This window comes from Gymnoscopelus microlampas, assembly GCF_963454915.1.
Source record: "Gymnoscopelus microlampas genome assembly, chromosome: 12".
Lineage (NCBI taxonomy): Eukaryota > Metazoa > Chordata > Actinopteri > Myctophiformes > Myctophidae > Gymnoscopelus > Gymnoscopelus microlampas.
In genome coordinates this window covers 47,718,445-47,731,541 of record NC_139949.1, presented here as the reverse complement: position 1 = coordinate 47,731,541, position 13,097 = coordinate 47,718,445, and the positions used below count along the sequence as shown (strand labels likewise).

Genomic DNA, 13,097 nt, shown 5'->3' with positions numbered 1-13,097 from the left:
GAGAGAGAGAGGGAGGGAGGGAGAAAGGGGGAGAGAGAAAAGAGGGAGGGAGGGAGAGAAAGGGGGAGAGAGAAAAGAGAGGGAGAAAAGAGGGAGGGAGGGAGAGAGGGAGGGAGGGAGATAAAGGGGGAGAGAGAGAAAAGAGGGAGGGAGGGAGAGAGGGAGACATTTCGACAGGTGTCAAAACTGACACGCTGCAGCTGGGCTTTTGGAAAAAGACAGAGACCCAGAGATAGAGACAGAGGGAATTAGAATGATAAATGGGTCTTATTGCTAAACCAAGGATGAATTAAATAATGAAACAAATTAAATAATCAATCTGAAATTATTAATTATGGATTAATAATTATGGAATGTCAAAAATGTCAAAATTCTACCTAGCGGTAGAAATGGGTATTAGAACCTTACCCTACTATACTACTCATGACGACGTCCAAAATGTCCATGATCGATTCTGTAATTCTTGAGAAGAATCTATCAAAGTTGTGCTTGTTTGTATTCACACAAAAGGCATGTCATTCTTTTACAAATAAAAACAAATTCAGGGACAGAATGTTTTAACCGATTTAGACCGGAGGTCGATTCTAATAGTGCCTTCTAAATCCTGTCCTGAAAAGTATAGTTACAAAGAGGGGTTCACGACCTAAATGGGTTAAACGAAGTGTGTGTGATTTGTAAGCCTCACATTTAACCTTGCTCCAAGCAAATAGTTTACACTCTTGCAAGGTTCTGTACCCTTTGGACATCTTTTTGCTCTCTGTCCATTTAAAATCTAAAGAACATTAAAAAAAAAATCTGTCCCATTTTGGCTGAGGTTTTACAGGTTGGCTCAAAGGCTCCATCTCATCCATATAATTCTTTTACAAATAAAAACAAAATTTAGGGACAATGTTTTAAACAGAATGTGTGATTTGTAAGGCTCACATTAACCTTGCTCCAAGTAAAGATGTGATTTATAAGGCTCACATTAACCTTTCTCCAAGTAAAGATGTGATTTTTAAGGCTCACATTAACCTTTCTCCAAATAAAGAGTTCACACAGGATCTTGCAGCTTTGCTGCAAGGTTCTGTACCCTTTTTGACATCTTTTTGCGCTCTATGTCCATGATGATTTTCTGAAAGGCCTCAAAACTATACTTGAGCCCTTCTGGATACTTTAAGTCCAGGGCATAGATAAGGCCAAACAGCATGGCACACGCAGAAGCAACTGAGGACAGCCCACTGAGTACCTCAACACCATCAATAATGATGCCAATTTCCACCGGTTCGCAGAGAGGACCTTGATTTTCACGCAGGACAAACACCCCCATGGTGGTGTTCGCAAGCTCCGTCTCAGCCTCATCCTTCTGGACCACCTGAAGACAGACAGACAAGGAGGGAGAAGCATTTGTCACAGTTCATCATCATAACCTTTATTTCAGCTGTGAGTACAGTTGAGGGGCAGGCCCTCATTTTCAATGTAGCCGAGATACAGAACACAGTAATCAACAGGAATAGACATTCACATACAGCAATAAAATACATGAATCAGAATACAGAAAGAACTCAAAAACTAAAATAGTCAAAGAACTAGAACAGATATATCATAATCAAATAAAGCAGTTACAATCCTGAACAAAAATGTTGGAAATCATTTCCCTGAAACTACCTAATGGAAGTGATTTGATTTTCAAGGACCTCTGGAGCTCATTCCAGGCAGATGGAGCACTGACAGAAAATGCTGTCTTGCCTAACACCGTCTGCGCAAAAGGAACCTTGAGCGTCAGGAGATCACTCGAGCGGGTCTGGTATGTAATAGGGTTCTGAACCAACAAAGAACAAATATAAGGGGGGAGCATTCCTGATATGGCTTTAAAAATAAATAGATACCAGTGCTTATCACGCCTCTCAGTTAAAGAGGATAAGCCTGCATTCCCGTATAGTGTACAGTGATGGGTACCATAGGTGTCACCAGAGACCCATCTTAGGGCAGAATGGTACACAGTGTCAAGGCGTTTTAAAATTGATGGAGCAGCAGTTCTATAAATAATGTCTCCATAGTCTAAAACCGAGAGAAAAGTGGCTTCAATGATTGTTTTCCTACTGGATGCAGGAAAGCATGATTTATTTCTATAGAGAAACCCAATTTCTTGTCTCAATTTGGAGACAAGGTTATCATTTTAAACACAAATTTAAAACACAATTTCTCATCTAGCCAGATGCCCAGGTAATTGTATTCCGAGACCCTTTCCATTGTAGCACCACTTGAAGAGGTTATGACTATGTCGCTAAGGTTGGTGGTTTTAACTCTAGTGAACAGCATGAATTTGGTTTTGCTTGCATTTAAAACCAGTCTAAGCTCAACCAGGGCAGCCTGGAGAGCATTAAAAGCAAGCTGCAGCTTCTTGGTGGCAAGATGAGCTGAGTCAGTGACACAGTATATGACCGTGTCATCTGCATAAAGGTGGGCCTTACAGTCATTAAGAGTAGCGATAATATTGTTAATATATAAAGTAAAAAGTACTGGGCCTAAGACGGAGCCCTGTGGGACGGCCACGGAGACTGTCCGAAACCCAGATTGAGAGCTTCCGGACTTCACAGCTTGATGTCTATTTGTTAAGTAAGTTTGAAACCATTCCGAGGTTTCATTACTAAAACCTATGTTGTGTAATTTCAGTAGGAGTAGGTTGTGGTCTACGGTGTCAAAGGCCTTGGATAAGTCCCACTACAACCAATGATGTTGTTCCAAACTGAACCTTCAGTGAGAGCCACTCAAAGCGCTTAGGGTGTGAGACAGCATTTAAAAGTGTAGTGGAAAGATTGGATTTGGTATAAATACATACCCCACCACATCTACCTGATCTGTCGGCTCTAAATACATTATGGTTTAAAAGAGCCACTTTAGAGTCCTTGATACTTTTTTTGAGCCACGTCTCACCTAACACCAGAATGTCCGGATTAGTCTGCTTAACAAGTAACACTAGACTCCTAATATTGTAGTGAATAATCCCCAGCCCTTTCCGATTCTTAAATGTCAATTTGGAAAATGCTGTGTCAGAATTTGGAGTAGGAATGATGACTGATGGCTGAATGGGAATATTTTGAATTAGGTTGAAGTCATCAACAGTATGTATTACTGGGAGTGGGAGATTGTCTGGTAGTAATATGCACAGGTATGGACCATAGACTGTATAAATGAGATGGACAAAGCCACTCCGCTGCTTTCTACTGACCGAAAATGAAGCCGATTGTTCCACGACTGTAGGTCCGCCATCTTTCAATATCGCGTCAGAATGAGACCAGACCATTATTGGTTGGGTAGCTTGTCAATCAAGAGCGGGGGCCGGGGGGCGGGGAATGAATTCTATTGGTTGTGTAGCTTGACAATCAAATCATCCCGTCCCTCCCAGAGAATAGCCTTCTTTAGCGTCAATTTTAAAATAAATAGGACCATAATTTAGCAAAACGCATATCCTGATGATTGAAAGGAGACTTTAAACTAGCGACTGGAAGCATATAGAATTTATGACAATTTTTATTACAGTAAGAAAATCTAGTCTAAAGTTTGTCAAAAAACCCATTCACTTGAGTTAAAATAAATTCTTTCTGACACCGCAGGTCGGCGCAGGGTAAAACAGCGCCACTCTGACCATTTTGTCGGCCTCATCGTAAATATCTAAGACTTGCCCCTTGGTATGGACACAGGGCATGGTGTAACTTGTGAATGTAATAGACAGGGGGGTTTTGGGGGAACAGATATATGACACAAAGCGGCATGATCCACATGGCTAGAGCTAAAAACTGAAGAAGGGGTTAAAACAATTGGAACGCGTCGCGCTTCATATCATTCAGGAGAAGATGTTGGAGACTGGAAATGATAGGTTCAAACTCACGTCAAAGAGGGGAAGAAGAGCTGGAACTACGCCTTTCCTGCGGCGGCCTTTCCTGACAACAGTAGCCCAGGATAGGGGGCTAGGTGCGGATCCATCAACCGGGTCAGGCCGGATAGTAGTTGCGGCGGCGGACGAGGATTGCTGGCTACCTCCAGGCTCTGCTCTGGCCAGGCAGGCGTACAGTGCCGTCTTCCGGATCAGGAGCCCCTCGATCCGCAGCTCAATGGATCGCAGCTCACCTTCTAGTTCAGCTACCTCCAAAAGAGGTGCCATTGTTTCTGTTAAAATAAGAAGACCACAACCAGCGAACGGCCAAGAAACAGGTATAGAGCAGCAAGGAACTAGCTGTTGTAGGACAGCTGAATAGCCGGGAGAGAAACTTACACGCACGGGCTCCTTTCAGAGCCCGCAGCGTTGCAACAGCGTTTGAGACAGCGTTGATCCACTTCCAACCCGGACAGTATACTGGACTGGCAGGGGAGAAACTGACAGACTAACCTGTTCTCTGAGATAGATAACCGGACAAGACTGAGACTCACCTGTTCTCTCAGATAGATACAGTAGCCGGACTAGACTGACAGACTCACCTGTTCTCTGAGATAGATAGCCGGACAAGACTGAGACTCACCTGTTCTCTCAGATAGATAGCCGGACAAGACTGACAGACTCACCTGTTCTCTCAGATAGATAGACAAGATCGACTGACAGACTCACCTGTTCTCTGAGATAGATAGCCGGACAAGACTGAGACTCACCTGTTCTCTCAGATAGATAGCCGGACAAGACTGACGGACTCACCTGTTCTCTGAGATAGATAGCTGGACAAGACTGACAGACTCACCTGTTCTCTCAGATAGATAGCCGGACAAGACTGACAGGCTCACCTGTTCTCTGAGATAGATAGCCGGACAAGACTGACAGACTCACCTGTTCTCTGAGATAGATAGCCGGACAAGACTGACAGACTCACCTGTTCTCTCAGATAGATAGACAAGATCGACTGACAGACTCACCTGTTCTTTCAGATAGATAGCTTAGCAATTAAAGTGACAATCTAACCGGTCTAAACTGGGTTAAAAGATGGCAGTACTTAACTGCCTTACCAGGAACTCTTTGATCAGGCAGCTCACATCTTCACCCAGGTACATGATGAGGCACTTGAGGAGACACTCTCTTCGGACGTTTATTTCCAGACTCTAGAACAGATGTTTGAAAACATTTAATACCTTTAAATACAACTTAACATTACAGACCTAATGGAAATCAAATTATCCACATGTATTTCATACCTGATCCATAACTTGAAGTGTATCCTTTCTTTTTTCACGGATAGCTCCTCCTTTGCTCCGGATAATCTGAAGCAGATCACCGCTCTGTTTATCCAGAGATGCCATAAATCTTGCTTGGAGAGGTACTGTGGTGATGCGCTGGAATTCTGCACCTACCTGAAATACACAACAGATTTCATGTTAGATATATGAAGGCAGGCAGGTAGGGGTAGGAGAGAAATGCAGGTGGTGAGGTAGAGACAGCTAGGGAGAGAGGGATGACAGAGGGACACGATCTGGCAGAATCAACTTCCTTCTATCCTCATCACTCAATTGAACCAACAGCTTCGCAGTCTTGTTTTGGGCCATGGTCAACAGAATCTGAGTTGGAGAAAAAGCGAATAAAATTAGTAATATTACGGATAACTATTCATTCATACATTGATTGTTCAGTAACAGGGATCTCCTCATCTCTCCAGTAAACAGAAAATATGTTCTCAAGTCAAGATAACAATTTACCCAATCAGGAAAATAACTACCGTAATACAGGACACCTGATAAACAAGTGAAATTAGCAGTGAAACACATTTCAAACTGGAACACAAGTTGATAAATGAGCTTTGTGGTGCTCTCATGATTAGATGACATTTGTAACCCATAGACTAGGCAGGATTTCAGAAAATGTGCTTATTTAAAGTGCTGAAGGCAAATCGTGTTAATTTATGGCACACATGTTTTTTTTTCCGCTAAGCCCTCAAAATGGACTATTTAAAGATGGCGGCCGCCACTATGCTGGAATATATTACAACGCATCTTTTTGACTAAACAAGGTAGAAACTTGATTGATTTTCTTTTTTGTAGGTTTTCATTTATGGGGAATTCAATTAAATATTTTGATTTGAAATTAAGTGCGAGGAAAATGCTTAAAACTCATATATATATTGTGAAAATTGTCATTTATTGGTGAATATTTATCCAACCAACTTTATCCGATAACTTATGTTCCCAATAATTATGTACATAAATGTGTCATTATATAAAGGTAACCAACTCCATAATACTTGTGAAGAAACTGCTTTAAAAGCATATTGCAAGCCTGTGGTATAAAGTGATGGCCTAACTCAAATATCAGCCACAAACACCTTGCTCAGCGGACCAAAGTACAGAATGGCTAAATGCTACAGGAAAGAAGAGTGGAGGCTTAGTAGGTATTACCAGAATAGGGTCTGCACTGAGTAGATGGACATTGTCATATAATCTGAGGACAGACATAGTTTCTGGATCTGGATCACCGGCCCCAGTGAGACCACCGGTTTGAACTTCAATTAGAGCTCTATCCACTGCTCTGTCTGAGTTGCTCCTGCCTTTCTCTGCATCTCCAGTCTCCCTAGAGTGGATATGAAGCAAGGTAGGGTGTCGTGAGCCACATGTATTGCAAAACAGACGTTCCCTGCAGTCTCTGCTGATGTGCCCAGTGCACAAGCATCCAAAGCAGACTCCATTCTTCTTCAGGAACTCCATCTTCTCACTGTGAGCTCTCCTCTCCAATAGAGTGCACGACTCCAGTGTGTGTCTACCCTTATTGCAAAAAAGGCAAGTCTTCTCATATCCATCCTCTCGGTTCTCCCACTGAGCGTCTCTTTCAACTGTAGTTAACGTGGCAAAACTACTCCCTCTAGCTTGAAGATAAGGCACAGGTTTAGCTCTGCCGCTTTCCTTGGAAGGAGCATCTTGTATGTCTCCGAATACGGGGTCTGTAGCAATTCTCACTTGACGCTCAATAAAAGTCACAATATCGGCAAACATAGCTCGTTTGCGGTGCCTTTCCTGGATGTTACATGCTTCTGTTCACCACGTGTCTCTTAACTTGTAGGGCAACTTCTTCATATTTGAAATCTGAACGTTTATGTAGATGTACAGGCTGTAAATGAACAAAGTGCAAACGCCATGGTTCAGTTCAACAAAGACAACAAAGACGTCACGACAACCTGTAGCTGCTTAATTATTTGCATTGGTGGAAAGTAAGTACATTTACTCAAGTACTGTAATTAAGCTCATAACACGTCGCATCGTGACGCATTGTGAGCTTGTAGATCTGCTATTTTCAAACATTTTAATACTTTAACTTTTGTTACTTTAAGTACATCTTGATACCAATACTTTTGTACTTGTTTTACTCAAGTACATTTTGAATTCCGGACATTTATTGTAACAGAGTACTTTTACATTGCGGTATTTACACTTTCACTTAAATAAAACATTCGAGTACTTTTTTCCACCAATGCTTTATATTAGGCTTAGGCTAAATTAATTTATTTAGGTATGACAGGAATAGCTTTGGAGGCAGTATATTTTTTATTTACCCCTCTCTTACTAGGGAACATGGGGAGTTGCCTGTATTCAGTGTATTGTAAGGTAACTTAGTGTGTAAATGATTAGTAGCCTTAAAGCTACTATTTGAATACTATTATTATTTTGCCTATACTGTGTGGCTGGCTGTGCATCACTCTGATTGCGTCTTTCATTCATTCTGAAACTTGTTAATTGTCCATCACCTGACAACCATTAGCTGTCTTTTGTCATCTTCATTTCTTTATAGTTAAATGTTGACGACCATTAGGCTACCTGTTGATGTGCTGTAGCTGACCTGTCACTCTTGGTTCAATGAACCCTAAAGTCCAGTTTATAGACGACATACACAAAAATTACCGTTCACATGCGCAAGGCATCTTTATTGACAAACAAGGGAGACTCCCTTTATACTATGTGAATAAAAGAACAGCAAATTAATGATATTAAAACAATACGACCTGATATATCACGAAGGCAAATCGCTCCACATCTAGGTGTGCATGCAAACAAGCGTTCGGTTGAGCGCCTGGAGAATTCTGAAGTTCTTATCTATAACATTCAGTATATCAACGCTGTGGCTGTCAAGGCCTTCCTTCTTACTAGAGCACAGCTACTGTGCTCCACACTCTATAAAGTAAAGGTTGACGGCCCAAGGTTCCACAATGGACCATCAACCCCTCCTTGGGTACGAATTTAGTACCCACAACACCTAAATGTGAACAGTATTTTATAGCAATTACTTTATAGCATAACATATTGCATGTTTAAAAAATCAGGTCCCATTTTTTTTCTTTTTGAGTCATGTGAGCCGAGGAAAACCCTTTTCTTTGAAGGGGAAACTCTGAACTAGGCTGGGGCAGTCCCAAACCTACCATCTGGACATGAGCTCTTATTGGCGACAATTACAGTACATCATTTGATACCAACAAGTGTATAGCTAAACTTAGGTTCCCTCAGTGGGAGTGCTTATTTTTTATTTGTTTTATTATTTGTGCATTTTGGTTTCTTCTTCTCCAATTCCTCCGGTTGAGGTAGTCACTTTTCCGAGCCCGGAGGAGGAGGTTCCGACAGAGTCCAAGACTAGCCTATGACTATGGGTACTAGCCAAATTAATTGTGTGGTCACCCTCCTTGATATCAAAAAAATGGGTGGGGGTTTGGTGGTGAGTCTTTGATCTGTGTATGCAATGGACTGTGTGTGCGTGTCACTGTCTCTCCTTCCTTACACTTAAGTGTCAAAAGCAACCATTGAAAATGACAGATTGATCGAGAGGTCAACTATTTTGCATATATACATATCTATGCATGGCGAAACATCACATAGATATACAGTATATATAGATGAGTGACCAATACAGCTAACGAACAGGCCAACCGCCGGTACTCTGCATATATACATATCTATGCATGGCGAAACATCACATAGATATACAGTATATATAGATAAATACCAACAGTTAACCTGCCCATCAGCCGCACCGGTCACCCTGCCATAAGTCTAAGCACATTAATTTAACAAAGGTTAAAGGCAACATTACATACTTCGACATGAATGCTTCTACAAGTATGAACTTAGTATAGACACTTAACATTATACTACTGTCTCTATATAATACTATACTATCTTAATTATACTATACATTTGCTATCATACTATATCCCTCCTTGACCTGACACCCGTCAGGGCACACAGCATAGGAATGTGCAGAGGCCAGGGTGCAACCCTCCTTTATCCAATATGTGGGATGGTTCAAACACGTACCTATAATTATTCACACTGTACATTGAAATACATTCAATGGTGTCCATGCATATTCTTTTTGTTGTTCATACATTTCTAAGTGAAACACTGTTGTTTTGACTTGGCCAAGGGTATAGGCTACATTATGAAGTAACTATTTCAGCTGGTGAAAATAGCAGATCTGTGAGATTGTAGATCAATTCTTTTTAATAATTAACCAGTTGAGGTACTTTTACTTTACTGGAGCATTTCCAATAATCAGTGATTTTACTTCTACTCAACTACATCTCACAGGCAAATATTGTACTTTTCTCCACCACAATTATTTGAAAACTTTAGTTACGTGTTAGGCCTACTTTGTAGATATACATTACATTATAAAACATACATTTACCACTTTAGCCCTATTTTATACATACAAGCTCACAACATGTTGTGAGCTTGTAGATCTGCTATTTTCAAACATTTTAATACTTTAACTTTTGGTACTTTAAGTACATTTTGATACCAATACTTTTGTACTTGTTTTACTCAAGTACATTTTGAATTCCGGACATTTATTGTAACAGAGTACTTTAAATTGCAGTATTTATACTTTCATTTAAATAAAACATTTGAGTACTTTTTCCACCAATGATTTATATTAGGCTTAGGCTAAATGAATGTATTTAGGTATGACAGGAATAGCTTTTTTTCCTCACTATTATTGATATTGTACACACACACACACACACACACACACACACACACACACACACACACACACACACTTTATATTGGTAGCCAACCAATGAACCTCTGTGGAGTTATTTTTGTTGCATTGGAATGGCTGAGATTTTATCTTAATGACAACTTTTACATTTTGTGATGCAGATTGGGCCACAAAAAGCCTGCCGCAAGCGGGTATATTATGACTTATGTAATTTCTTGTTTCATTATAGACATCATGTTGTTCTGTTCACTGCTGTTATTCCTATCGTCAGATTGTATATCTCTATACAGGGCCAATGGGGGCCCTGTAGCCTTTGATACTGTACTCTTGGTCTGTGTGAGTGCTGAGGGCTTCTGGAGATGTTTGGCTCTATCATGTTGCCTTTGCTTTGGCCTTGTGCCTCCAACATCTGCAGGTTGCCATTTTCCATCCTTGTGTGGTACGAATGTCTCTGCATTAATGTTGAGGCCTTTTTCAAAGTAGGATTCCATTCCATTCAATTTCTGAGAAGCAGCCCTCCGCACCCTTGAGCATTGCCGCCGATGCAGCTATGTCTGCTTCAAGCTGAAGTTGTTCCTTTAGTTTTCTTATGTGAGCTTCCTGTTCTTCTAGAGCATGCTTTTGTTCAAGCAACTTTTGCCGAGCCATTAAAGCATCCATTTCAGCCTCGGCTTTAACACATGCAGATGCAGTAGAGGAAACCTTTGATCTCATTGAAACAGTCTTGTTGCTAAGGTTTGATATGCTGTCATATGGTTGAACATCCTCCTGAGCATCATAAACATTATGTGACTGGGGCACAGTCATTTCCACATTTTCCACATCCCCATGTTCTCCATTTTCCTCCTCAGCAGCCTCATGCTGCTGGGGCCTTTCAGTAGGCCTGTTATGAGCCTCTAGCTGGGGTTGGCTTGGTGGTCCTCTGGCTACTGAGAACCAGGCGTTAACATCTTCAATGCATCCATCTTTATATTTATTGACCTTTGAGAACCAGTTATTTTGCTTTTCTTGTTCATCAAGTGGAACAATAGTCATTAAAGAATCACGCAGTGCATTGGCATTTTCAGACACTTTCATCAAGTTGTGCTTTAACCAGTGAAACATTTTTCTCATCTTTCATGAGCTCTTTAATAGAGGTTATCAGAGCTTTTGTTTCCTCCACTTTCTTTTTGCGTTCCTTTTGGATTGATTCGACTTTATTTGCCAGGGCCTTTTCAGTGAGATTTATTCTCCTTTTTTCCATGTCCTTTTTTCCAACATGTGAACCAACTTTTGTTCCACTCATTTTGAATAAACAACGAAATGATCACAGTCAGTGAGAATCCAATACAAAGCCACATAAACAGCCACAGCGATCGCAAAGAGAGCAGCCAACGCACGTTAATTGTTTGTCACACACACACACACAATACAAGCTTGGCCCGGCGGGCCGCGCACACACATCAGTGTATTCAAGTTCACCACAATGACAGTTTCCACTCAGCAGCAGAACCAGCTCAAACTGTTCCAAACGAACCAACATGGGTCAACAGCAGAACGAAAACGGGTCGGGTTACGTTACCGCTCGTCCTCCGTGATAGCTCCGTTCCGTTCCGTGGTGTGTGTGTGTGTGTGTGTGTGTGTGTGTGTGTGTGTGTGTGTGTCCGCGGCTCCGTGCGTGCCTGCGTGCGTGTCATTCCATTGTTTGTTTGTTTGCATGCGTTGCTCTCTTGCTCCGCGTCCAACGTGTGATTTTTCGTGTCCTTCCGTGGCTCCAATCCGTCTCCTTTGTTTTATTAAAGTTTAAAAGGCATTTCATTTAGCGACATCATGACATAGTGAATAGTAGGCTATACCGTGCGGTTAGCAAAGTTGGATTTCCCCCATTCACACCCTCTCCATTTCATTGATAAAAACCGCAGGTGAACAGCTGACTTTACTACCACTGTCTGACTGACGTAGCACCAACACCACGTGACCTCTTTGTCAATGACATGATCAATGAATCAATTAAAAACCATAACAACCCATTATAGCTGCATATACCTGTCACCAACACAGACCCCCTCTATATTGTATAAAATTGTGTTTTAGATTAAACTTTTTTTTGTTTGCTTGGTCTGCTCTTTTTTCCCTCTACACCTATACCTCTTTGCCAAAAATAGCCGATCTACAAGCTCAAAATGGACACATTTTGAATACGTTAATGTTTTAAACACATATCTTTTGTAACCCCCCCACCCCCGCCCCCCTCAGATGGCCAAATATCCATTTGGGGGTCTGTGACAAGTAAAGATTGAGAACCACTAAGTCATTGAAAGTAGCCGTCATATCTGAATGGATAGAGAGCCCACCTGCAAAGCAAAATGTCCAGGGTTTGATTTCCAGTTCCGGTAATGTGTCACCACTTTTATGAATTAGACACTGAAACCCTTAACTTTTCAGCAATCAACTGGATGAAACTGAATTTCTCCATTGGATCTATTAGGTCTAATTATTGTTTCTCATACTTTTACTTGAGTAAGCCCATTTTGGACAGGCTATAGCCCAAATGACAGTAAAGTGAACATTTACGGACTTTTAAGACCTTTTAAAAACCAAACAAAATACACAAACTGGTCAAACATTGGTCAAATTGTGAAAATAGCCGATTGCGCTCGTTTGTGACGTCATAACATGACATCAGTGGTGATGTCACTGATCGCGTCAGGCTGTGATAACATAATCCCATCCTGACCTGCAAGCGCACCACCTGAGAAACACGTCACTGTCTGTCATCATTCATTTAAAGGGAACAAAGGTCTGCTGGAGGTGACATTCAGTTTACAGATCCAGGTTGTAGAGGACGAGTTCCCGCTTCGTCATGTCACAAGCAGTGCAGAAATTGATGGCAAAGGTACCCACACTGGTCGACGCCACTGTCACCTATTCCAGACCCCGGCTGGCGACCTTCTGGCGTTACGCTCGCGTTGAGCTGGTTCCGCCGTCTCCTGCTGAGATCCCCAGAGCTATTGAGAGTGTACAAGGCCTCATCAAGGGCTTCCAGACGGGACGCCTTGGACAAACAACAGTGAAGGATGCACTAAGGAATGGACTGGTGGCCACTGAAGTGTTGATGTGGTTCTATATTGGAGAGTGCATTGGCAAAGGAGGCCTTATTGGCTACGATGTCTGA

The 13,097-nt window shown here is 41.6% G+C and overlaps 1 protein-coding gene across 1 annotated transcript; it reads left to right on the top strand.

The window, feature by feature from the left end:
• Positions 1-12,785: 12,785 nt before the first annotated feature.
• LOC311057395 (ATP synthase subunit g, mitochondrial-like) lies at positions 12,786-13,097 on the top strand (the record flags this gene model as incomplete). Its single annotated transcript, XM_084074354.1, has 1 exon — positions 12,786-13,097. One exon carries the CDS (start codon positions 12,786-12,788, stop codon positions 13,095-13,097), a length of 312 nt encoding a protein of 103 aa, XP_083930480.1.